Source organism: Microtus oregoni, unplaced genomic scaffold (assembly GCF_018167655.1).
Source record: "Microtus oregoni isolate MIOR12 unplaced genomic scaffold, Mior012 000049F_ref0000343, whole genome shotgun sequence".
Classification (NCBI taxonomy): Eukaryota; Metazoa; Chordata; class Mammalia; order Rodentia; family Cricetidae; genus Microtus; species Microtus oregoni.
Window position 1 is genome coordinate 6784473 of NW_024543223.1, and position 26831 is coordinate 6811303.

Below are 26831 nucleotides of genomic sequence, written 5' to 3' on the forward strand. Positions count from 1 at the left end.
ATTGTTCATGACTGCATACTGTCAGAGGTGCAAACACCAACCGTGAGTCATGCAAACGATCCAATCAGCGACCTGGGTTTCAGTGACCATTGCCACAAAGCACTTTTCACCCAAAAGTCAGGGTCAACAGCTGAGCTGACGCCCGCATGCTGATACCAGGTGCCTGGGATTGTGGCTAAGACTTCAGGGACTCACACCTGTGTAGGTCCAGCCTGCTACTCAGCAGATGGGGTCAACTATGTGGACAACAATTCTGCCCTCAGAAACCCAAGGGGCACTTTCTCACCCAATCAGACATCTTCAGATACTCATGCATACACCAGACAAAACTCCTTGAAAGTAAACCAGGAGGAAGGGGCGTGGGTTTCAAAGCTTTTTATTTCGGCTGCCTTAGGACCTTGCTTTTGGCTCTGCCATACCGAACATGGCCAAGTTTACCTGTGTACAGAAAGGGACACTCTTGCACCATTTCGCAGGTCCTGGGAGATGCAGAAGAGGTGACCTCACAAACTCCCTACCACGCTCCAGAGACAGAAGAGCTCCAAGGCAGGCTGTAGTGTTCAGAGCCCAGTGCGGACATGCTATCCCCAGGCAGGAAGCCAGGCAGGACGTGACCACTGGGGACAGCTACTGTCAAGGATTAGCAGCAACCAAATAAATAAGGAAACTACCATGAAGTCAACACAAACACGTATTTGGTTCTTTGAAAAACAAATCCAACACACACACAAAAAAAGGGAGGGCAGGAAGGCATGAAGAGCTGAGGGGGAGACTCATATCTGTAAAGTGCTCTTGGGGGCGGAGGCTCTTTGGGGCCAGGCCCAGAGCTCCAGCTTTGTGGGAAAAGGGCAGGATTGTGAGAGAAGATAGCATGCAATTTCTTGACATCTGGCATTCAAAGTGGACAGAGCTAAAGAGAGCTACTCTCCAGCTGGGTCTGCAGTCTACAGGTGGGCACAAGGCCCCTGCACGTGGGATCTACCCACATGAGAGCAGAGTAGAGACATGTACACACACACATACACACACACTCACGCACATGCTCAGCACAGCACTGCTCCAGCTGGCTGGATGGCCACGCGGGGAGGGCCCCACGGCAACATGCGTTGAAGCCTCCTCCAGCAGCGGACACTTCTCAGGCGGCAGACAGGAATGGGAAGAAGAAGAAGTCGAAGGCAAACTTGAGGGCACCGTGCACCGTGCTACGCCAGTCCTGCTCGATCTTTACGTGGCGCCGGGCTGGGGACAGCTGTGCCATGCAGTTGAGGCAGCTGATGGCCTTGAGCTCGAAGACAGGCCACTTGCTGCCCAGGCGGCCCTCGAGGATAGTGCTGAACTCAATGAGGCTGCCCTGGCGCAGGTTCAGCAGCACATCCTTGAACTCGCTGCTGGCCCGCAGAACGATGTCCTTGGTGATGTCGTCTTCTTCGTGGCCGCGGTTGCCATTGGTCCCAAATGGCATCCCCACCGTGATCTCAAACTTGTACCGGTCAAACCTCTTGATGTGGCAGGGGTGCTTAGCTAGCTGCTTGAGGCGGCAGAGCTCCTCCTCGGCTGTGGATGTGTTGCCGGGGCTGCAAGACGGGTAGGCCTCGCCATACAGACAGCGCATCCAGTCCCCCAAGAAGAACGGGAGCATGTTGATGGCCGACTCAGCACTGTTGTCAATCTCGGTCACTCGGACATACTTGAAGCGGCCTGTCCACGTGACCCTGTGGCCCTCCAGGTGGCTGCAGAGAATCTGGGTCCGTGCCATGTTGGTCTCCTTCCAGGCCCGTGGTCCGCACAGAAAGCCGTACTGCTGCCAGGTAAGTGTGGAGTTGTAGACCTTCATGCCTTCTGAGCGGTACACGTAGAACCAGCAGAAGAGCAAGATAGCCGTGAGCCACACCAGAATGAGCTTGACCATGGAACTCCGAGTCAGGGACTTGACCATCTCCACCACTGAGAAGTTGGCCTTGGTCCACCATCGGACAAGCAGGGGCACGCCACAGATCACCGTGGTGACCATGATCTTGGTGAGGTCCAGTGACAGGAACCATCGGGCAAACTGCACCATGCCCATGAGGACAAGGCCAGCCACCAGGATGGGGAGGGCAAAGAGGAAGAGGAAGTAGCCAATAGAGGCGCGGACCAGGCCCAGGCTGGTTGACTGGAGCAGAATGACCACGGACAGTTCACACCACATGAAGCACACCAGGTAGGGCACCAGGTAGCAATAAGTGCCCTTGAAGTTCCTCAGCTGAGCCATTCGGAAGAAGAGGTAGAAGAGGTAGACATAGAGCAGGCAGGGGAGGCTGACATTGAGGACGATGAAGTGGCCAATGGGCACGGTAAAGAATGTCTGGCCAAGCACTTTCAGGAAGTGCCAGTCCATGGGCATGGTGGGCAGAAGGGACAACAAGCCAGCAGCCACCTCCGTGACCAGGGCCCGCCTGGTATAGGGCTCGGCAGAGCTGCTCAGGCTCATGTAGCTGGTCACCGTGAAGAAGGTGGAGATGACGGCCAGCTCCGAGCAGGGGATGCAGTCCTTGCTGGCCAGGGGGAAGGAGAAGATGACGAAGACGACTGACAGCAGGAAGTGGACATAGGGCTCCAGGTGGTTCCAGCCGAAGTTGACTTCCGCCTGCTCCACGTCTAGGTTGGGCTCGAAGCGCAGCAGCAGGTCGGTGAGAGTGCGGAAGTTCTCCCAGGCCTTGCTGTCCTGGAACACCTTGAGGGTGCAGATGACCATGGACACAAAGGACAAGTAGAAGACCACCAGGGGGATGAAGAAGGCGAAGAAGTCGATGGTTAGGTTGCTGATGATGAAGAAGAAGATGAGGGCATTGATGTGATGTGTGGGCACGATGGTGGACAGCCAGTGCATGCCTGCCTTGGAGGCTAAGTCGATCAGGTACTCTTTGATCTCCATGATGGCGTGTAAAGGGTACTTCATCACCTAGGGCGAGACAGGCAGCTGGAACTAACCAGGACAAGAGCCCCTTGCCATCCGACATGGATACTCTCTAGTGCTCCCCATGCTCCACAGTGCCTAGGGGTCTGCTTTCTTCTAAGCCCTATACCTCCATGATGAGGTACACCTTCCCACTGTGTTGTTTGAAATGAGAATGGACCCCATAGGCTCACATATTTGAGTGCCTGGTTCCCAATTAGGGAATTGTTTAAGAAGGGAGGTGTGGCCTTGTTGGAGGAAGTATGTCACTTTAAGGTTCCAAAGCCCACACCAGGGCCAGTCTTGCTCTCTGTCTCTGCCTGCAACTTGCAGATCAGGATGTAAGTTCTCAGCTATTGTTCTGCTCCGGTGCCAGGCCTACCTGCCTGATGCCATGCTTCCTGCCATAGTGAGAACGGGCTCACCCTCTGAAACTGTAAGCAATTAAATGCTTTCTGTTGTAAGTTGCCATGGTTATGGTGTCTCTTCACAGTACTAGAACAGTAACTAAGACATCCACCTTCTGCTAGGGTGATCAGGGATTTCTTTGCACATGCCTACCATATCTAGGGGAAGGCACATGGGTCCCTAGCTCCCCCTCTTCCCTCAGGCTTCCTGCTTCGATATACAACAGCACTGAGCAGCCCGTCAGAGGTGTGTCACTCTCCTGGGTATGGATGTCAACTCCCTGAGTCTGTTTCCTCAGTTGTCAAAGGGACAATAACCATGACATCACCAGGCTACACCACACACTAGAGATGGCAGCATGAGCACTGAGGAAGGATGGTGAGCTCTGGAGAGCTCAACACCCAGTCCTCTCACTGAGACTGTAAATCAAAGCAGAGGGCCACAACCCAAGCTGGCACGGAACATGGCCGCCTTTAACTGGCATGCCCAAGGCAAGCGGGAGGAAGCTGAAATCTGAGAGAAAATGTCCATGTCAGATTTTCCGTAACTTAATGTAAAACATATTAGGATTTTAAAACATTAAAAAAGTTTGCTTTTAAGAGGCTACCCTCTTCCTCAGTCTTGAGCAAAGCTGCTCGGCAGCTAGAACATTCTTTGTGGGAGTCATCGGTTTAAGGCTCCTGTTACTCTCTCGGGAATCTCTTGCTTCCCTGCAAGGCAAGGCCCTGAGGGCTGAGGCAGCCTGCGTATGGAGACTCACTGCTTTTTTTCTGCACAAGACTCCCAATGACACGGTGGGAAGAGACGAAAGGGCCGGGATGGCTCCAAACATTACAGCATGGAGTATCTTGTTGCAGACTTTAAATCTCTCTCTCCTTAAAAGGACTTCTTGACCTCACACAGTTCAGACTCAGGTCACTGGGAGGTGACAGGACACACTCAGACCAGGACGTGGCAGAAGGAGGCACTGGGACGCTCTGGCCTGAGGGTCTTCTCCAATTCATCCTTTCAGCTTGACCTCACTAGCAAGAGTGTTATGGGGGGCTCCTCTTTGCCAATAACCATATGTACCCCAGCTACCTCCTCTCACGGTAGCAGTGCTATCTGGGCATCCTGTCGGTGAACATGCTCAATCCGGTCTAGCTCTGGGTGGACCTTCCTCCCAGCCATGAGCCTCTGTGCCACACTGATGCTCAGCACCTCCAGGGTAACAGTCCTTTCTGCTCTTACCGCTACCTGTCCTCAGTGGTGAGAGTAAGGCTTTCCCTGTCAACAACCCGGGGGCATGGCTCACACATGGGTCTCATCTCTCTGGAATGTGCTGAGCTGCCCCCTGCTTTCTATCTTTCTATCTGTCCTGTCTCCCTGTCCCTGCGGCGACCTGCTCCGCACTCCAGCTCCCTGTGGAGACTTTCCAGTTACTTCATGCCAGCTCATCCAGCTAAGCCATGTCATGTTGTCATCCCCATCCTGACCTCTTCGCCCCATCTTACTCATCACGCGTGGCTCATCTCTTCTTGGTCATAAACACTGGACTGCGGCACGCATGGCTATTTGCTACGTGACGATTCCTCTGGTGACAGGTCCTTGTGTGGGCCTTGGGTTTGTGGCCACACTGTACTAAACCATTTACCTGGATCAAACTGCCCAGTACCCAGTGATGCTCATATTCCTGCAGAATAAGATATGGAGACATCTAGCCCAGCTTCATACGCTGACTTGCGGCAACTCTGCAATCTCCTAAGGCCATACCCTGTGTTTGCACTGGGTCCCAACAATGTGGAGACTTGTCAGAGCAGGATGCATTTCTATGTCTCTGTTATCCTCATGTCTCCCTCCAGTGTGTCTGCCCTCCCAGTTCATTCTTAGTGTCCCTGACTCGGCTGGCCCCAGACCCCAGCACTGGGTTTTGGGAAGGCATATTTAGAAAGTGGCCTCTGTCCTGGGCCACCGACAACATCGCTACAGAGTAACTAAGTGAAAGTGCAGCCCCAGTGTCTTGGCCTGCTGCCCACGCACATCTGCCCAGACACGAGGGCTGCAAAGAGCCACAAGCACCCGGTGAAGACCACCCCAGCATATCTGGGCTCCTTCTGAGGAGTCAAAGACCCTTCTGACCTGCAGCTTCTGGGAGGGGAGCCGTTGGCCGGGCAGGAGCTGCACTTACTTTCTGGCGCAGCGGCAGGTCCTCGGGGCTCTTCCCTGCCAGCTCATCCTCATCTTCATCCTCATCCTGCAGGAACAGGTTGGTGGGGATGATGCCCTTGGCATACTTCTTGGTGAGCTCCACAAAGTCATCCAAAGCAATATAGTTCTTGGCTGAAGCAAGGGAAAAGATACCAGGTTCTGCAAACCGCATCACTGTGACCCTGATAACACAGGTGATGCAGGTGGCAACTTGGGGCCCAGCTGGGTTTAGGCGTAGGACCATTCCTGGGGCAAGGACACGGAAAAAAGGTGGTGGGGAGGAAGTGGTGGGTCTACCCTCTGTTACTCCACCTCTGCCTCTGCCCTAGGTGACATGCCACCTATGTGAAGTGACTTGCCTTCCCAGTCCTTAATGCCTGAAGTTCCCCTGACCCCTCAAGCCAAGCTCTACTGCTAGACCATCAGAGAGCCTGCATCCCTGGTACCCTCTGATGTCCTTCCCTCATTTCCACCTGGCGGGGCCTCAAGGTGCCAAGGACTAGCCACTCCCAGGATCCGGGGGCCTGTGACTCTCTGACCCCTGTCCATCATGACCCCCCAAAAGACCTACTATACACCCAATAACTCCTCCATCCAACAAGGCCTACCATGTGTCTACCAAGCTCTCATCTCACAGGATCTGTAGAGGGCCAACATAAGTTTGCCTCTTACCCTAACCCCACCGGGATCCCCGGAGGACCCACCTGTGTTGCCAAGAGCCTGCTAGGCGCTGGATGCTTTCCTAAGCTCTGGGAAACACTGGGGGCAGGTGAAAGAAATGCAGCCTGTGTCAAAGGCTGGGCTCCCAGCCTTCAGGGAAGACAAAGGCTAGATGCTGGCAGCGAGTCAGCAAGAGCCATGGCCATGTTGGAAGCTCCCACTAGGCTAGCTTCATGAGTTAATATGACAAGTCACAATTGTGAGCCCCTGTCCCACCCACTGGGCTCTCCCATCAGTGATGAGAAGCCATAAGCCCCCTCCCCAATATGTCCATCTTCTCAAGGATAAGAGCCTGGGGCCCTTGAAATACAGATTTCACCCCCCACTCCCACCTCACATGGAGGGATGGTCTGGTGTCTTCAAATTCTGATCTCAGACATTCCAAGAGTACCTCCAGCTCTGTGTATCCCCAGCCTCTCTCCTACATGGATGCTGGAACACTCTACTTCTGCCTCATCATAAGTGCTAACATGGGACACATCCCCCACACACTCCCTGGTCCCCCTCTCCTTCTGTTTCCCTCACTGAACTTTCTGCTCACTCAGGTTCCAGCCCCGACTCTGGCCTCCCCAGGGTTGAGGACTGTCACACTGTAATCTGTTTCCCACTGTAGTCTGAGCTCCCAGTGTACAAGGCTCAAGTCCCAGGGACGAAAACACTGTCCCTCAAAGTGACTGAATGAAAGTCCATTTAAGTCAGAGACGCTAGCAGGCGAGTCAGGCTAGGATGCTGATCTGGGTGGTGGACGGGAAGCAGACAGCGGATAGCAGGATGGGCAGCCATACTTACATTCACTGCTGACAAGCCGCTCCAGCATGCGCCTCTGCTTCTGCAAGGACTTGGGGACCGGGCCTGGCTGTGCCCCTCCATCTGTAGGATCAGAGAGAATTGGAAGCTGGGGTTGCCAAGTTGTCCCTTCATGCCCCATAGCCCACCAATCACATGTCCTCAGGATCCTGGGCTATTATGTACTCAGGGACCACAGGGCTTGGGGTCCCATCATATGCCAGGGCCATATCCCTGGGTAGTTATTTCTGGACCATCTCACAAGGAGGACCAGCGTGCTCAGGGCTGTTTCTACTCAATGATAAACACACCCTACCCACCCTTCCCCTCTTCGGCTGGCACTGCCAGCTCTTGATCACCTTTAGCCAATATCATATACTAGTCCTCACCCTGGAAGTGAGGACCAAGCTTCTGTCACTCTCTGTATCTCTGATCCTTAAACCAGAAGCAGACCAAGATACCTCCGATGAATAAGTGAACAATAAATGGTATTTACAGTCTTTGCCAACATGCCAGTCACCTCCTAACCATGGGGCCCCAACCCCCACAGGAAAGGCAAATGGAGTTGTTGGTGATGTGGCTGGCCTACCCTGCTCGTTGACCTGCCCGACATTTTCCAGCAGCTCGGACACAGCCACCTGCTTCTTCTTCTTGGGGTTGAGTTTCCAATACATGACGAGGGCAGCCTTGCGCACGGCCCTCTCTAGGTCGGTCTCAGAGGAGAGCTGCTTCACCTCGGCTTCATTCTCAGAAGTGATGCCTGACAGACAGACAGACAGAAGCATTAGGCAAAGCCATGCCCCACAGCAGCCCCCAAAGGTACTCCCAGGAGGCTGGGCACAGGGTCATGAGGGATGACTGGCTTCTTTGACTCAGGGTAGAGTGGATACCTGTCCCCAGAGTGTATCTGAGCCTATCCCTGACGGCACCCATGCTCCAGGTTGGAGGCTAGGCTGGTCTGGCAATGCCTCAGTGTCCACTGGAGCACAGAGCTGCCAGCCCTTCCTGGCTTGTTCCCTCTCACACCTTGTCCTCAGGGGACTCTCAGCAGGGACTACAGTAGGAACAAGGTACAAAGCAAGGTGCTGTAGGCCCAAGTCTGAAGAGGAACAAGTCACCTAGAATCTGGGTCAGAATCGCTGCAATTACCAGTGGAACTGTGGCAAGAAGGGGGCATCCCTGTGCCCACAGTGTTTCCTGGGCTGGGATTCTACCCAGGGTAGCTGGGAACATGGATTCTTCCACACAGAACAAAGAAAGAATGCCAGATGGCCCAGGGGAGTGAGGTGAGCAGAGACAAGGGCGGCAGTGGCAAAATGGTATGGCCTTTCTTTCAGGAGGACTGGACTTTTTACCTGCCCAGGAATCTCGGGTGTTATTGCAGGGCAGGACAGAGCGAGTAAGCCTCCCCTTCCCACCCTCCAGGGCTGTGTGCCTGCCCCTGCTCCTAGGCAGCCCTGGGAACCACAGTCTAGCATGACCAGCTCTAGGTTATTCTGCCTGCTGTGGCCTGGGCAGTTGGGCTGGGACACCCTGGCTGACAGAACTTCAAGGGGAAACCATTCTTGTTTTGTTTCTCCCCCAAATGACCAGTCTAGTTGTTGAAGAGAAAAAATTACGTATACTAAATGTAACTTTGAAAACACTGATATATACCAGAAGAAAAGACAGTGCCTCCCTGCGCTTTGGTTATGAGTAATTTGTATCCTTTTGGCTTCTATATATTGCAAGTTTTATACAGCAAGCATAAAAATTTACAATTAAAAAAATAAATATCAAAATATGCACCACAACAAAAACTCAGTGAAACCCCCATGTCACCTTCTGCAGACTTGGAGACTACAGGACACTCGCACTCCGGGGCCCTTGGGACAGTTGCCTCCTCCTGACTCTAAGAGTTACTTCCCAATTTGGACTAGAACCCAGAAGGGAAGCGAGAATAATTGATTACTAATTACTGCAGACACCAAGCACAGGACAAAGGACAAGGAACTGGCCTGGCTTGTGAAGTACCTGGCAGATTTCAGAAACCTCTCAGGGCAAGGAGGCAACAAAAAGACCTCTCCCTTCCCGATAGCATGGCCAGCATGGCAAACCACGTACCCGGCATGCAGCGGCTGAAGGCCCCACACAGTCTCACCTTTCCTGTCAGCCAGGCAACGCCTCAGCAGCTTCACAGCTTCCCGCCTGCCCTGCTTGGCTGCCAGGATTAGCCAGGCCACGGCCGAGCAGCTGTTGAGTTCTTCGTCGACATCATTGGCAAGCCGCAGGTAGTGTTTGCCCACCTGAGAGCAGAGACATCTGTCACCCTCCAGCTTCCAGGACCCTGCTCTCCTCACTATGGGGCAGGATGACAGGATGTGGGCTCTCCACCGTGCTTAGCTCCTTTCCTCGCTGCACGCCTACTGGGTGCTGGAACCCCATTATGGTAGGAAAACTAGAGGCAGAAAATGGCTGAGTCCATTTGCTGCCTCTCCAGCAGCTCAAGCTGGAGAAAGGCAGCCAGGAGAAGCCCTGGTCCTAGGCCAGATTACTACTTACTTTTATAATAGAATTTTAAAATAAAAAGCATTACATTTATTTATTCATTTATTGCATATGCACATGTGTGTGCATGGATGCCAGAGCACACATGTGGAGGTGAGAGGACAACTCATGGGAATCGTTTCTCTCCTCCCACCATGTGGGTTCTGGGACTCAAACTCAGGACACCAGGCTTGGGGCTGCAAGCACCTTTACCTGCTGAGCCATCTCACCAGCCCTGACAGATTTACTGAACTGTAACCATGGCTGCTTGCTTACATGCTGACATGACAGGTTTTCTGTTTGTCATGGAAATGTTGATTAGTTTAGACAGATTGTGGCTTCCAAAATATTTACTCTCTGGCCCTATGCAAAAATGCTCACTAACCCAGTCCAATCTTCCTACTCTACAGATGGGCAAAGGGAAGCCAAAAACACAGATAGGCCAGGAAAGAGCGGGGCATGCTCCCTGAGTTCAGGAGGGTGGGGAGGACTTCACAACCCAACCAGCTCCATGGATGCTCACTAGCCTCTGGAGGCACGGGGCACAGGCTGGGGATGACTTCACAGTCCAAATGGCCCCTTAGATACAAACAGAAAATTTTCCTTGTGCCCCTACATAGAGACTTTCGCTCTTCTTTGAGGGCTGTAGGGTGGGAAACTCCAGGAGTCACTTGCTTGAGCTACAAACATGGAAGTCAGGTGGTCAGAGGTCACTCTCGGTCCCTTACATCACAGTGACCTCCCTTTAGGGTTAGCTGAGGTGAGGCTGGAGGCAGAGTGGGGCACCCTAGACCCAGGGATGGGAAATAGCAGGGAGCATGGACTGGTCTGGCTGCTTGCACAGTGCAGAAGGACCGACAGGAGGGGACAAAACTGTCTTGGCCTCCACGGCAGCCAAAGCATGAGACATCTGATTTCCACCTGCCAGGGCATCTTGAGGATGGCCTGTCACCTGGGTCTCTGACACCCAGGAAGCTTGTCCTGTCTGGGCTCCTCTGCTTACCACGTTCCTGTCCCGTGCCCTGGACATGGTGAGCCTGCAGCTGAGGCAAGCCCTCCTTAGGAGCAAGCCTGCTGCAGACAGCTGGAAGAGGGTACGTGGGCAGGAAGGAGGGAGGGTGCCCTGGAGGAGTGCATGCCCAAGACAGGATGTGTGTGCTGGACGAGAGCGGTGAATATAGGTGCACCAAGAAGTCCTGAAGGAACAAAAACAAACAAACAAAAACCACCCCAAACTAACCAATATGGAGGGTCACATTCTAAGATTTTCCCCCACCCCAGATGCTGGTCCTCACCTCTGTCTGTGCTTTGGGGTCTCCAGCCTTGGCTTTCTCCAGGACTTCTTCAAAGGGGATCTCCACATCTGCTTTCACAGGACCTTGAACATGAGGAGAAATCAGAATGTCACACAGCCAGACCTTACACCCGCCAGTGGAATGAGGGATGGCAAGACCAGGATTCAGGAGTTCTGCCACTGATTCTCAGTGAGGCAGGAGGATGAGCTGCGAGGCAGGTGGAGGATGAGGCTAGGACAGAAAGGGAGCCTGGGAGACAGCGGGTTGCCTTCCGACGCTGCTAGCAAGTCGGAACAGTGGCAGCCTGTTCTGTACCAGGGGTGTTTGCCACTAGGAGCTCTGTGGGTGTGAGGACTGGGAGTGGGGTGCAGACCTGAGTCCCACTGTTGCCCTTCAGCTCCAATCCACTCACAGGGCTGCAGTCTGAGAGGCCTTAAAGAGAATGCACACCTGTGCTCTGCAGGCAGCGCGGCTTTGGACACCTTTGACGGGCACTTTTATTCTGAAGGGTTGGTGTCTTCACTGTCAAGGCTGCCCCGAAAAATGCTGTGAGCTGGGGATTTACAATCTGGAGTTTATCGTTTAGGGTTCTGGGGGTTGAGAAGTCCGAGTTCATGGTGCCAGTCGACAGATCTCAGGATCTGGTTTATAGCTCATGGTGGCACCTTGCCCTGTCTGGAAGGAGCAAGATAGCTCTTGGACTTATTTTATAAGGGCACCAATCTTATTTATGAGACTCTACCCTCATGATCTCACCACACTCCAATAAGAAATAAGCAGCAACCTCGTCAGGGGCTGTAGGGAAATTTGTGCAAGTCTACCTGGCACCTCCCATCCCCAAACAAGTGCATGGTTCAGGGATGGACAGTGTCAAGCCAATGGTGCCTTGTACTGGGTCTGTAAGATCAGCCTTCCTCTCATGCCAGATCGGCTCTGTGGTGGGGTACCCTATGGAAAGAGCCTACCTGAGAGAGAGGACACCACAGGAAGGCAGAGCAGAGTAGAGAGTGGAGTAAAGGGGAGGATACCTCCTAGTGACAGTACATGAACTCCTGGGTCCAGCCTCACCTGGAGTAGAAAGCTAGAGTCTCTATGGTATATGGTCCGGGGCTGGGGAGATAGTGCAGAGGGTTAAGTTCAGAGTACTTGCCCCATAAGCAGTGAGGACTTGAGTTTAAATCCCTAGAGCCCACACAAAAAAGCTAATCACGGCTGTGAATGCCAGCAACCCCAGAACTGGAGACCAGAGGAAGAGGGATCCTGGCCAGCCAGCCAGCCAGCCAATCAAGCCAAAACATGAAACTTCTAATTCAATGAGGGAACCTGTCTCATGGGAATTAGAGCAATAGAAGAGGTTACCCAACATCTTCCTCTGGCCTCTTGTGTGCACACCTGCAAATCACATGCACACACTCAACACAATCCCCCCCCCATCATACCACATTCCACATACACAGGAAGGAAGGATGGAAGCAAAGAAGGGAGGGAGGAGAAAGAAAGAAAGAAAGAAAGGAGGGAGGGAGGGAAGGAGGAGAAAAGGAAGGAAAGAAGGAAGGAAGGGAAGAAGGGAGGGAGGAAAGAAGGAAGGAAGGGAGGGAGGGAGGGAGGAAAGAAGAAAAGAAGAGAGGGAGGGAGGGAGGGAGAAAGGGAGGGAGGGAGGGAAGGAGGTAGGAAGGAAGGAAGGAAGGAAGGAAGGAAGAGGTCCTTGTCATTGTCCCCCACTCTTGTTCCTGCCAGTGCGTACTGGGTTTCCGTCATCTGTGACTGAGAGGCTCCTAACTAACTCCAATTGTCCAGTCATAGCTAATCAGTTATAGTCATAAGTAGCTCATATAATTCTGTGAAGGTCCTGACCTCTGTGAGCCCATGGACAGGGCCCTGCCCATCTCTTCAGCTGGTGCTCTTCCATAGGTTCCATGTACTTGAAAGAGTCCTGTACAGCATGCAAACTTGGCAGTCCTGCTGACCATCTTGGGGAGGAGAACCCCCGTGGTACACTGTCCTTTCTGCTGGCCCCAGCTCCTTCATCCATCCCAGTCCCCAGCAGTGCAATGGCGTGGTCCGCTGCACTAGGTCTGACTGGTCTCCATGCCCCTGTTTCCAGCAGTACAGCTCAGCGAACTCAGAACAAACAGGGCTAAGTGCATTGGGCCGACAAGGGAGTAGCTGTGTGTAGGTCAGCAGTGTTCTGGCCTACGCGTCTCAGCACACCCACCCAGCACTCACGGTCTGGAGACTGTGGTGCTGCCTGCAGGGCCATGCTCAGTCACGCCAGACAGCCTCTGACACTTTTCTCTACCCAACCTTGACTGTACACCAAGCACTCCCATAGGCAACCTCCATACAGCAAGCTACTTTCTGTTTCCATACTACCGAGTCATCTTATACCTAATATTGCTTAAACTTCCTATAGCATGTTAAACACCCTTAGAAGAACACAATTATAAACACACGACCAATAAATCCGACACAGCATCCTGTCTCTAACATGTCACACTTCCTCATCATGGGTCCTGGGTCTTTGGCCTCCAGCATTTCTCTGTCCATCCATCAGAAGGGATTATGTTGATGGGCGAGAAGAATGGCAAAGGCACTGGGGTCACATCACCCCTGTGGCCAGAGCAGAGGATCATGTGTACTAGGGTTTTCCCTCACTGGACAGTCAAGGCTACCTGGGTGGGTGGGGGGGGGGGGCTACACAATAAAGAGGGTAGCTGGGGCCACCCTAGACCAATGGAGTCTCTGTCCCATGTAGGATAGCCAGGTTGAGGAGTCTCCCATAGGGAGATGGGGACACAAAGAACTGACCGAGTCCCCCACACGGGGCAATCAGGATCACTCTGAGGGGTTCTTCAGCATATGTGGGACAGCAGTGACACCACCCACCCTTCTAGCTGGCAGAACCATAGGGAAGGCACAAAGACAGCTGTTGTTTGGCGGCCTGAACAGGCTAAGGCCCTTGGCCCCTGTCACCCACCCAGCGGACGTTACTAAGCCAAGGAGCCATGGTCACAGCTCACTCTGAGAGCCAGTGAGGAGAGCCATGGAGAACAGCCATGTTGTCAGCTCAGGTGACATGATCACTGGAGACGACGGCCCTGCCTGGAGAGACTTCCTGGAGAGGCTGACATGAGAGGCTTGGAATGCAACCAGAGACTGGAAGTAACAAACAGAGGCACGCTGCCAGCTTTCCAGAAGACACAGGGACCATCAGGGGTGGCCTCATGACACGGCCGCTGAAGCACAGGGTCAGTGTGTACTCAAGGCCGTGGGCCGGGCCAGGAGGAATAGAGGCTTTGCTGCTTCCTAAACTATGAGACTCAATTCTACATTGGCTCCTCACACCTAAACAGCCATGGTTCTACCAGAAGCCCTGTGAGGCCCAGGGGCTCCTGAGAGGCCCAGAGGGGTGAAGAGAAAGGGCTGTAACCAGGCTGGGATCGAGATGGCCTCTGTCCCAGAGGTCTGCGTCTGACCCCGGGTGCACCTGGGCCAGGGCTGCAGGTCCATGCAGCCTACTTTCCTTCCTCCTGTCACACCAGGCCAGGGGCCCTAGGCAGCATGACAGTCCGAAGTCTCCAACAGGCCCAGACCAGTGTCGCTTAAGCCAACCCAGCAGCAAGTCTATTCAGTTCTGCCACCAGAGGGACACACGGGCAGGGTTACAGATAGCATTGGCAGATCACACTGAGTCCCCGGCCCTCTGTGTCCACTGAGTCACTTAGGCCACCTAGGTCACTAGGACCAGGCTCTGGGCTTCTGCTGAGGAGTGTTAGGACAGACCCTTGAGGCCTGAAGCCCAGGACACCTATGGAAGAGGCGCTGGGCTCCTGTGCTGACCTATGGGCTATGTGGCTATGAGCTCCTGCTGACTGACTGGCTGGGCACAGCTGGACACAAGTTGTATGTGACCTGGGCAGCACTGCTGGGGCAAAACTCAACATTCAGGATGGACACATCTCTCTGTTCAGAAGTCCCTAGGCACCCCCAGAGCCTCGTCCCTTCCTGTGGTGGCCTGCTAGCCCATGGTGCTGGTCTCCTTTGCTGTCTGGTCTCAAGAGCATCCCAGACCAGCCATGAGCACCAGCAGGGCACCTTCTCATATGGCAGGTAGCTTGCCAGGACTACCAGCAGGGCCAGGAGTGTGAGTGTTGAAGCAAAGTTCTGTGGACCAGAAGGGAATCTGGAGGAGAGCTGGAGAGTGGGGACCCCTAAACAGCGCTGGACCATGCCCCAGGTTTTGAAAGGCAATTCAGATGATACCTTAACTCCAGGTTCCCTCAGGGGCTACAACCAAAGTCCCCAGCACTGAGATCAATGCCAAAGATGCCATCCCTCATTTGTCACCATGCAGCACAGGTTTGGGAAGGGTCCTTTAGGGCAGTCATGAGCCTTGGACCCTGTCACCAAAGCCTGGCAGGCTCCACTCTGGGGACAGATAACTGGCTTGGTGACGGTTCCCTTGGCACAATGCACTCAATTCAGCAGGCACAGAGTATGTCCTCTGTCCTTGGCTACCAAGTCCCTGGTGGCCCACTGGAAAGTACAAAATCAAACTATTCCTAACTCCCACGTCTCCCACCCCAGCTGGGTGGGGCCCGGGGCCACAGCTTCTTTTTCCATTTGCTTTCTCATCTGAGAAAGGAGATGGCAGCAGGTGACAGTGCCAGACCCCAGGCTTGTAGTGGGGGAGGGGCCAATGCATTCAGGCCTAAAGAGTTACTAGGTAAAGCCTTGTGTTGTAGTTACACATCTGTATCTTAGCAGATGCTCAGTGAACCTGCAGACATGTTAGCCAACTAGCTGAACTCTCCCTGGCAGGAACTCTAGGCCCCAATGCCCCTGCCAGCAGGGTGGGGCCTATTGTCCAACATCAGTGACCAGGGACAGGAGAGTTGAAGCTTCGACTTTTAAGGACTGGAACCTCCAGACTGCTGTCCTGCCTGGCTGGCTCTTCCCAGTGCCACTGGGGGCAGAGCACACACGGCTGACACCTGCTTCCTGGTGGTATCTGAAACAGCGATCTGGGCCTTTTACTCAGATACCCACATTGAAACCCAGCTTTCCGGCATGGCCTCTGCCCCCAGAGTCACACGATATCAGGGAGAAGGGGTGGGTGGCATTTGGCGCTGGGCTTGGATCTGGGGCCAGGCCTTGACTGCCTTGGAGGCAAAGCTGAGGGACACAGTGATCTCTTAAGAATATTTATAAAGCAAAGGGCCGGAGCACAGGACAGCTGAAGGTGACATTGGCCAGGCAGTGTTAGCTGCCCAGGAGCCTTAGCCAGGGAGGCAGCCAGAAGATCTGGTCCCTTGATTCAGGAACTAAAACACCAGGCTGTGATCTATGGACAGGCTGGCAGACAGCGGTAGACACAGGGGTGCTGCTGGGTTGGAGTGGTCACTGAGGGCTGCTGGCCTTTCTCAGAGAAAACAGAAAATGCCAAAAGCTGCAACAAGGTGGCAGAACAATGTTGTGCAATATTATTTTAACTGTGAAAAGGTGTGTTGTATTTGTTTATGCTGCATTTGCTTAACCAGGTAAAGATGTGTTGCTGTTTCAGCTTGCCTGCCTAAGGCACTGATTGCTCTCATAAAAAGCTGAACAGCCAATAGCTAGGCAGTAGAGGGATAGGCAGGGCTGGTGGGCAGAAAGAATAAGTAGGAGAGAAATCTAGGCTCCAGAGAGAACCAGAGGGAGACACCTGGGGCCAGTCAGCCAGGCAGCCACCAGCCAACCAGACACAGAAGCAGCAGGAAAGGTAGGACATACAGAATGAAAGAAAGGTAAAAAGTCCCAAGGCAAAATGTAGATGAAGAGAAACAGGTTAAATGAAGTTATAAGGGCTAGGGGGACAGGCACAGGCTAAAGACTGGGTTTTCATAATTAATAAGAAGTCTCCTTGTCATGATTTGGGGGCTGGTGATCTGAGAAAGTCTGCTACAGAACAAACTGACCAGGACTGGAGGTGGTACCCCATCACTCAGACCTACCACCCAGGGACCAAAAGGAACCTCGCACTAACCCCCAGGTATAGCAAGAGATAGTCTCAGCATCTGCATGGCAGCAGCCGAGGCCACACAGACACTACTTCTTTACAGCCCATGGAGAGAAGTAATTTAACACAAACCTTTGCCCAAAGATACAGCCCCACTCTGTGTCTACCCACCCCAGGAGGCAAAGGCCCGGTAGATGACATCACACGCTGGAACACGGTATCAAGTGAAACTGTGGAGTCACACAAATGCCAGGGTGGCAGGGACTAACTAGAGGAGATGAGCCGAGTACACAGGATCCAGAGCCGGAGTCGATGCTAGTCAGTTGCCACCAACAGGCAGCATTGTCCTCCTGCATCATGACAGCCCATGTCCACTCTCCACACATGGTCCTTGGGTGCTCCTTCCTGACACGCTCCCATCCTCTGCCCCCCAGGGCAATCCTTGCAGGATTGACCCTGTCCTGCACTGCTGGACTCCAGCCTCTGCAGATAGTGTACCTGGGCTCTCATTCATTTAACTTGATGCTTACTCCCCCCACCACATCCTCCCACAATCATCCCCGCTTGGCATATGCCACAGGAGAAGGGCACATGCTGCCTGGAGGCACAAGAACTTGGGGAGGCCAGAGGTTGACAAGAAGCCCCTATAAGATCACATAGGCTAGCTCCTGAGAGGCACAGAGTCCCACACTCAGCCCATAAATGACCTGCTGCATCTCAGGACACTTCTAAGTCAGAGGCGAGTCGCGACTATTCCCAAGGCTCAGTTTTCACCCAGCAGAGGCCCATGAGGTCAATTTAAATGCTTCCCAGAAGAAATATTTTTTAATTAAGAAACCAGGAAGAGACATCAGACTGCACTACAGAATAAGGAGGATATTTCTTTGGAAACGTCTGTTCCCAGAGAGAGAGAGAGAGAGAGAGGAGGGAGGGAGGGAGGGAGGGAGGGAAGGAGGGAGGGAGGGAGGGAGGGAAAGAGAGCATGTGCATGTGCATATGCACGCTTGCACCCCACAGGTGCCAATAGAATATGTGGTTCTTCCCATGAGCTGAGACTGGAAAGAGGATGCAAAGGCAGGTGACCTCATGAGCAAATGGCATCCCAAAAGGTAAGGTGAGCAGAGCACTTTGGGGGCAGGGAGCAGGGGTTCTCAGTGGGCGCAAAGGAGGTGAGAGACCATGAGGGCCAATCTGAAGGATGCAGAATGACCTCAAGGTGCAGGGAGGAACAGGTGACAACCCAGAGGTAAGAACACAGGTAAGAACCACTATGCACTCGAGCCCTTCTGAGAGCTGGGGGGTCCAAAGTAGTACCACAGAGACTGCAGGTGTGACCGTGAACATCTCTGAGCCATGTGGTCCAAGTGAGGCTGCTGCCCAAGGGAGAAAGATGCTGACTGAAGGGTTAATCACACATTTGACATCCACATGCACTTGGCATGCTGCAGCCCCAATACTTGAGGAACTTAAGGAACCCAGCCATGTGTCCACCCTGCTTCCCCAGGTTGTTGTGGGCTGAGGACTGCAGGCCTTCCTGGCCCTAACCCCTTACCAGTTCTATGTACTCCTTCTCGGCTGCTGGCATGAGGGGCCCGTGGCTCTGAAGTGGTTGCTTCCCCAGCACTTGGTCCAGCGTTGGGATCAGCCTGAGGTCTAGGAGCATGTGGAGCCTCAACCTTTTCCTGCTCCAGGGAGGCAGTGGCATTGAGCCGGGCCCGGGCCTGGGGCTGGACCTGGGGCTGTGGTATGGATGGAGGAGGTGGGCCAGAGGGGCTTGGAGGTGGAGTGCCGGAGTTCATCTTGCCTGCAAACAAAAAGGAGGGTCAGACACACAAAAAGGCTCCTGAAACAGCCTGATGATAAAATAAGGAACGGGTGTGAGCTGCCATGTAGTAATAAGAGTGGCGGGGCTGCGTCCCTGGCACCCCAGCCGCCTGGCTAGCTTATGCCCCGAAATAACAACACACAAACTGTATTCATTTAAACACTGCTTGGCCCTTTAGCTCTAGCCCTTACTGGCTAATTCTGATATCCGGATCAACCCATCTCTAATAATCTGTGAGCACCGGTCTTACCGGGAAGATTCTAGCCCACGTCCATCCTGGGTCGGAGCTTCATTGCCTGTGTCTGCCCAGGAGCCAGGAGCATGGCGTCTCTCTGAGGCGTCTGCTCCCGAGAGGAGAGCTGTGGAGTCTGAGCTCACTTCCTCTTTCTCCCAGCGTTCTGTTCTGGTTACTCCTCCCACCTATCTTCTAACCAATGAGGGCCAAGCAGTTTCTTTTTATTTAACCAATGACCTTCCTCCATCACTGCCAAGCTTGGCAATCTCGTTTAACCTGACGACCCTGGGGGGGGGGGGCAGCTTCAAGTTCTCAACAGGTCAAGCCAGGTGACCCTGGACTTTTGTGCTTTCCTTCGAGAAATGAGGATGATGCTGAAGACACTCAGAGAGATGGGACATGTGGTATATACTGAACATAGATAGGGCCTCACCATGGAGGATGCATGGGAACCTACATGGGTCACCTAGCATCTGTGAAAAATGAGTCTTTGCCGAGGGAATAGCTGAACTGTTTGAATGAGATCACGTGGACTTAGGCTGGTCCTAAGTTCAATTGGAGTTCAATTGGTGGTGTCCTTAGAAACAGACCCAGCACAGGGGCCACATGGAGATAGACCAGAGGCTGCAGTAACAGAACTGCGAGAGGACAAACACCAAGGACTGACGGACACCCCAGGAGATGGAGAGGGGAGAACAGCCTGGAGTCTCCAGAGGGACCAGGCCTGGACACATCATTTTGACTTCAGCCTTCAGATTCCACAACTCCAGACAACATACTTCAGTAAACACACTGACTTCTGATGGAAGCTTGAATAACACTGGGGCTGGGGAGAAGGCTCGGCGGTGAAGAGTACTGACAGCTCTTCCAAAGGACATGCGTCCCATTCCCAGCACCCACATGGCAGCTCAGAACTGTCTATCTCTAACTCTAGTTCCAGCAGGTATGATAGATGCCTTCTCCTGGCTCTGCATGCATGCATATGATACACATACATGCACACAGACAAAACTCTCATCTACATAAAATAAAATACACACAAAATAAAAACAAATCCTTTTTAAAAAGAAACACTCGGGTAAACACACGGGATGAGGCTGAGGTAGGGGCACAACTGGTGAGCCCTAGAGACTGGCCCTAGTCTCAGGACCATACACCCCAGCTTGTAATACACGTTATACAAAGCCAGCTCTCGAAGTGCCTGGAGAGCGGTCAGTATGCAACACTGGTGAAAGGCCTTGACCGGTCAGCAAAAGGACCTTGCATGTTGCTTAGCAACTTGGAAAATAACAGGTCATCATCATTAAGGCATTCATGAGCAGGGACCATAGAACAGCAAGTACTGGAGGATTCCAAGCCAAGAAGGGCTTTGAAGGGACAGAGAGAGACCCCTGAAATTGCCGGACCCCTGCACACCAGAATGTGGAAAGACCGTTCCTCAGATTCCCAAATGACCCTCCATAAAGTCAAGGCCATGACTGTCCTCTTCGTCACTTTTAAGGAAACAAGCTGGGGAGTCTAGCTATGAGGAAATAGAATTCTGACTCAAAGGGTCCCTGATCTCTTGGTCTGGGCTACCGGTCATGTGATCCTGAACAACCGTGTGCCCTTCCAAGCATCAGCATACATATCTAGAACCCAGGACATAGCTCCATGCTCAGAGTGACTGTGAGGACAGGGGACCCAAGACCAGGTTGCAAGGGACCAGGTCTCAGTATCTAGCCCTGAGCCTGGCCAACAGTTCCCAGATGGGTAGTTCTGCGCACTGTACCACCAGAAAAGGCAGGAATGGACCCAGGCTTCTACGCTAGTCACAGACTCTTCCACTTCTATTCCACCCCCCAGCTACAAATGGGTCCCATGGAGGGGAGCTGTGTCTAAAGGGCAAAGTAGATTTCAATCTAACATTCTCCTGTACGGGGCAGAGTCCTTAATTCAATTTACTTTCTTATTTATGTTTTCTTGAGCCCTTATCTTAAAACATTCCCCAGAGATATTTAAAACCAAAAGCATGACCAAGTCTCATGAATATGCCTGGAAATCAACGTGGGGCTCTGAGCGCAGGCTTCCGGGAATGGCAAAGCCTTACAGACCTTATCAGCTAGCTAAATGTGCAGCCCCACAGGGGCATGCAGAGCAATGGGGGACTACACACTGTACATCTACAGGGACATACAGACCCATGAGGATATGCAAACTGACAGGGACTTCACACCCATGGGAGCCCCCAGACCCACGGGAGGTCACAGCCGGCAGTGCAGTGAACAAGGGGCTGTGATCTCCACAAAGAGCCACCTCACCACCAGATCACCTCGGACTCAAGACAGGGTCGCCGGCAAGCTGCCTCCTCCACTCGTTCCCTTGCCGTGGAACAAAGGTACCACTTCCACTTTCATGAAAGGTAGAAGGGGCTCCCCCGCCCCACAAACACAAGGCACAGCACCTGTCTTTAAGCAGAAGCTCTGCTTAGCCCTCGCATGCACCTCCTGTGGGCTCCTCCAAGCCTAGCAGATAGGAACACACCATCCCAGGTCCCTGGTGAGGAAACTGTTCAGCCTTCAATCTCTTCCATCGCCCAGACCCGGGACCTGCGGTCTGGAAGGAGGAGGAGCTGTTCGAACAGCTTGAGGTGCCGGGGCTGGGTTCAAACCCACTCTCCTGTGATTCCTCCGACCTCAGCAAACATGGTGCTGAAAGAGGCCTTGCACGCTCCCTACCCTTCTCCCGGTCCCTTCATTGACACACTGGCTGTCATTCCACAGCACCAAGCAACGGTTGTGGCCTGCAGTGTCCTTCTTCAGGGAGCCCTTCCACCCCTCCCCAATACAAAGCCTCACAACCTTCAGTTGCAGCTCCAGCTACACACTGGCCAGGGTTTCCCAGAGGCCTCTTCTGAGGCCCTAAACACTAGCTCTCAGGGCTTCAGTTTTCTCTCCGTGATGGAAAAGAGATCACTTTCCTGACCAAAGGGCACTTCATAGTCACAGGTACCATGGGGAGTGGCTGCTTAGCTTCCCTGCCTCAGTTTTCCCCATACCTTCCACATCAGGTACAAAGGGATACGGTAAAAGAGAAAGCCACCTGTAAATGGCGAGGCATTTTAAAACAAAACAAAAGCCCTAAATGGGGGACTTTGGGAATAGCTCAAATGGAAAAATGCTTTCCAGGCATAAGGCTCTGAGTTCAATCCCCAATCCCGGTGTAAAAACAAAAGCTTTTATGCAGTAATTCTGGAAGCAGAGACAGGCTGATCCAGGGGCCTGGCTGGCCAGGCGGCCTCGCCTAGTTGGCAAGCTCCAGGCCAGTGAGAGACCCTGTTTCAAAAGCCCAAGGTGGACAGTGGTTGAAGAACAGCTAAGGTTGACCTCTAGCCTCCCACATGTGTGCATCCATGAGTACATGCATACATAGGAACACACGGAGACCCGAGTGTGAAAGCCTCTCCTTCAGAAAATGTCAGGGGAACAGGCTACGGCTGACTGCTACGCTCCTGTGTAACTGGCCATGTGCACACAGCAGTCAAAGCAAAACTCTTCAAAGCAAGAAGTCTGGTAAGGCTGGGTGGTGGTGGCACACGCCTTTAATCCCAGTATTTGGGAGGCAGAGGCAAGTGGATTTCTATGAGTTTGAGGCCAGTCTGATCTACAAAAGTGAGTTCTAGGACAGCTAGGACTGTCTTGAAAAACCAAAAAGAAAAAGAAAGAAAGAGAAAAAGAAAGAAATCTGGTAGGACAGGATGGATGGATGCAGGGGAATTCATTTCAGGTTCTGGGGGCACTGGCCAAGCCTAGTTTAGGGCAAAGATCTTGTTAATTCAAAACAGTTTCCTGGAATTACTGGTCACAGAGACACAAGAATCAGACCATCAGACCTGATTGGGGGTGGGGGGAGGACCTGCCTGGTGCCGTGGTGAGTCCAGAATTCAGGGCTGCACCTCAGGGCATACACTCGGGTTTAAAGAATGCGAGCTGAAACTCTAGGCTGTCAGGCTTCAGAGCACTGGGACTGATAGGGCTGAATGACCTTAGGCAAGTCCCTCCTAGGACTGGAAATCCCTGGCTGTAGAACAAGAACCTCGTCACCCAGCTCTGGCCCCAGATCCACAGTGGCCAGAGCAGTGGCTTTAGAACCCATCATTGAGTAAGAGCCCCAAACACAAAGTGGCTGGCATTCCTTCCCTGTGAACACGAGGGCGTATTTTTATCCCATCTAAACAAAAATGTCAGCATCAAGGAGCTGTGCTGAGGAGTGGCTATCCCCGGAGAAGCCACGCTGGAGAGGGCTGCCTGACTGTGTTCTATTGAGGTTGGGGCTATAGGACGCATGGAGCTTTCTATGCAGAAAGTTCGAACCCTTCCAGGACAGCTTCATTCTGGTCTACAGAGGATGGTGCCTCTCTCTCAGTCCCTTGGTAACAAGCCCCATGACCAGCCTTTCTGCTTCCACAAGCTGCTCACGGGAGACACAGGCGAGGCTCACACACAGAAGCATCCCTCACAGCAACGCGCTGGTGTCCTGAGAGCCCAGGGATAAAGTCCTCAGCCTCCACATGGTACCCACTGCACAGCTATTAACCATGATCTTGTGTACAGAGAGCCAAAGACAGAAAGCAAAATACACTGTCAAGCAGTGTTTCAAACAGATTTGGTAATCCATCCTGGGTCTGTTTCAGATGAAAACAAAATTTATCTGTAGAAAAACATGGAAGAAATGCCCCTCCCCCACAGCAGTACTATCTGAGTAAGGAACATAGGTGGTTTTATTTTAGCTTAAAAAATACATTTCCTTTATTTTCTATCATGAATGTGGAGCATTTGGAGAGTTAAAATGAAACATTATTTTAAATTCCACCAGTAACCAAGCCCCTGGCCTACGAGATGCCCACTCTGGCCTGGCCTGACCCAGCCCTTTGGCACAGGGCTGACCCTCAAGACAAGGTCACAAAGCCCTTCGTGGCTCCCAGATGCCTATTTTTGCCCAGAGCATTAAGTCTAAACCAAGGAACAGTCCAGCTCTCCCAGTGTGACAAGTTCACAGGGACAGAGGGGGAGTGAGCTGGGAGGGGCATGGGTTGCAGTGGTGGGCAAAGCTCATCACGTCGCTCCTGCTCTGGGCTGGCTGTGAGGGTCAGCAGGTTGGATTGGGGGACCTATCTTATGTCGAGCCCAGGAGAAGATGCTCCAGGGCTAATCTCTGAGCATCTGTCTTGGTAGGAAGGTGATATCTAGTTAGACAGCCCCGTTGGAGAAACCACAGTGATGGAATGGACAGAGAAGCTCTCATCTAACCATGGAAAGGGTCACGTTAGGGACTTTGCAAAGCCTTCGGGACAAACGGAAAAGAAAAGATTTTTCAGCATTAGATGTACTCGTGTCCTGGGGAAGGGATGAAGAGATAGACAAACATCAGTCCCCTGGGGCCAGATGGAATGCCAGGCTAGGAGTGAGCCTGGTCCCATAGGCCCAAGAATGTAAGAGCCTTTGAGGGTGCCTGGAGCCATGGAAGAGCAGGGAGGAGAGTGGGGGCCATCCAGACAGAGTGAGAGGCCTGGACAGGGCAAGCACTGGGGTAGATGGGAAGCCAGGGTGCACAGGAGGTTGTAACCGGACTAAGATGTAAGAGGTACTAAGAAGTGGGGACTCAGAAGTGACTTGGCATGTGTCTGGGGACTTCAGCCTCCTCCTACCGTTGGGGAGGTGGGAGGAGGGGTGCCTTACAGAGCATAGTGCTCCCTACCCATTTGGCACTGTGTTTGGCAGCTGTCAGACAGTGTAGGCATTTCTGGGACCAAGACTGAGCTAGGTCTCCTGTGTGACCAGCCCCAAACCTTCTGAAGGCATAGGAGAGGCCAGCACTGGGGCACTCCCCACATTTTTCCACCTGGGAAAGAAGGCGAAGGGCATCTCCAGCAGATGCTGCCTGTGTCTGGGGAGGTTCAAGGAGCATTCAGGAAGGAAATGGAACATAAAAGAACCTCTCTCTAGATCGCTAGTCGGATGAAAAGTACCTATGAGTGTCATCAGCACCTTAGAGACCCAAATCAACAGGTGTAAAAGCAGGAAGTCAACCCTCCTCCCCCTTCTTTCAGGCTCTGAGTGAGTGATGGAGCCTAGAGATAGGAAAGTCCTAGCCAACCACCAGGGGTCATTGTCCAAGGTGAGGGAGGAAGGGCTGCACTTGCTTGCTGGGGGCAGAGGCTCATTAGCTCTGTCCATTAGCAGCGTTTTGTCCTGGTCAGGTCCCAAATCTACTGAGCCTCTAGTGGCAAATGAAAACTCTAAGTTCTACCCCTGGAACTAGGGGTCAGCTTGCGGTGGAAGGTGGCGGTAGCAGGGAGGTAGTTCTAAGGAACCCATACACTGGTTTATTGGGCTATCATATAACGTCAACTAACCAAATACGGTGAAAGGACACAGCTGCAATCACACCAAAAGGACAGGGTCAGATTTTCCAGAAGACAGTTATCCGACCAGAACCTAAATTTCCTAAGGTGCGGTGCATTCCAGAGCCAGGGGCATACCATACCACAGTTCAGCGGTTCATACTAGGGTGGGTCACTCCAAGCAGTTCACAAGGGTTCCCGCTGTCCTGCCTCCTTCACTGAGAACCGAAGGAGGAGAGGAACAGCCTCCAAACGCCCCAAGAATCAGGTCCTGTGGGGCCCTGTGCGAGGCGGGGGGAAGGGGGGGAGGGAATAGGGCATGATGGGGCAGTTCTGGGGCGTGAACAGTCCCAGATGACCGGCTGTCCGATCCGCAGCGCAGTCTCGCGGGGAGATTTGTAGGTGTGCCCAGTACTCCGGGGCTGGACGAGGGGCGCGCGGTTGGGGCACACCTGATCCGATTGGGGCAGTAGGCGTCTCGGGCTCCGAGGAGCAGCGAGAGTCCTGGCCTACAACTTCTGGCAACTTGGAGTTGACTTGGGGCCTGGCCACCCATCAAGGGAAACTGAGGCCGGTAGAGCGGTGCCTCCCAGCGCTCCGGAACCCTCCCTGTCGTTGCGCACCCAGAGCCAAGGCCACGGCACAACGATCCTGAAGTACTCACCGGCCGCAGTGCTGGGCCTCCCAACCCGCAGCAAAGTTGCTCAGAAACCGCGGAGATTTGCCCCGGCCAGCAGAGCAAGCAAGGCGGTGCTCTCGGCCCTGCAACCAGCGCGGCCCCAGGCAGGGGGCGGAGCCTGGGCGGGGCCTCTGCCGCCCTCCATTCCTGAAGCTGCTCCCGAGACTGGGCCCGTTGAGAGGCCGGTGAGCCCGCCAATCATTGTGTGTTCTCGCCAATGACGGTACGCCTCGCCTTGCAGCGACGCGCTCTCTTGGTCCACAAGCGGACAGATGGCGCCGGGAGGGCGGGTCCGGCCAGCCCACAGGGAAAGTCTAGGAGTGAACTCGGCCGGGTCCAGCCCTCTAGCCGCCCGCCTCCAGGACTCTTTCCTTATCCGAGCTTACGAGCCTGCAGAGTAACAGGTGGTTGGACCCAGGAGCAAGAGTCGCGCCACCTTCCGCTCACCTCTGCACCCGGGGGCCCCATTTTTACACTTGAGATCGGCTATAGCTGTGCCTGCTGACCGCGCGCACTTCGTGCCAGGAGCCCTAATTCCGAGGCATCGAGATAGAGGACTCCCCAGAGTAGCAGCGAGGACCAAAAACAGTGTGGCTCAAATAAGTGTGCACGTGCCACTAAGTAGTGCTTTAAATGATCAAAACCAAACGCAGTCTAGCAGGCTTTAAAGATTAGCCAGACAAGAACGCCAGGCTCAGGCAGTTGGAAGGCCCCTTCTTTTTGATCCTCTTTGTGGTATCTGAGAGGTGTGGTTTGGAGATCAGAGCTACGGACTAGTTTCTGTGTTCCTTTCTTCTCTGGACCGCACATCCCACTGCATGGAACCTGTCTTGCTTACGTGCAGCAACCATTGTT

The 26831-nt window shown here is 53.3% G+C and overlaps 1 protein-coding gene across 1 annotated transcript; it reads right to left on the reverse strand.

The window, feature by feature from the left end:
• Positions 1-360: 360 nt before the first annotated feature.
• Wfs1 (wolframin ER transmembrane glycoprotein) lies at positions 361-26085 on the reverse strand. Its single transcript, XM_041636548.1, has 8 exons — positions 25962-26085; positions 18408-18659; positions 10858-10940; positions 9177-9321; positions 7626-7796; positions 7040-7120; positions 5511-5662; positions 361-2941 (listed from the first exon to the last, which is right to left on the reverse strand). The coding sequence occupies exons 2-8, from the start codon at positions 18652-18654 to the stop codon at positions 1136-1138; spliced, it is 2685 nt and encodes an 894-aa protein (XP_041492482.1). The 5' UTR covers positions 18655-18659; positions 25962-26085; the 3' UTR covers positions 361-1135.
• Positions 26086-26831: the final 746 nt, after the last annotated feature.

Bases quoted from the DNA above. Each gene is read 5' to 3' on its own strand.
- Wfs1 (XM_041636548.1), bottom strand. From the start codon at position 18,654: ATGAACTCCGGCACTCCACCTCCAAGCCCCTCTGGCCCACCTCCTCCA. The intron at 10,941-18,407 runs GTAAGGGGTTAG...CTCATGTTCAAG, and splicing joins AGAAGGAGTACATAGAACTG to GTCCTGTGAAAGCAGATGTG. The intron at 2,942-5,510 runs GTAAGTGCAGCT...GTCTCGCCCTAG, and splicing joins ACCTGCCGCTGCGCCAGAAA to GTGATGAAGTACCCTTTACA.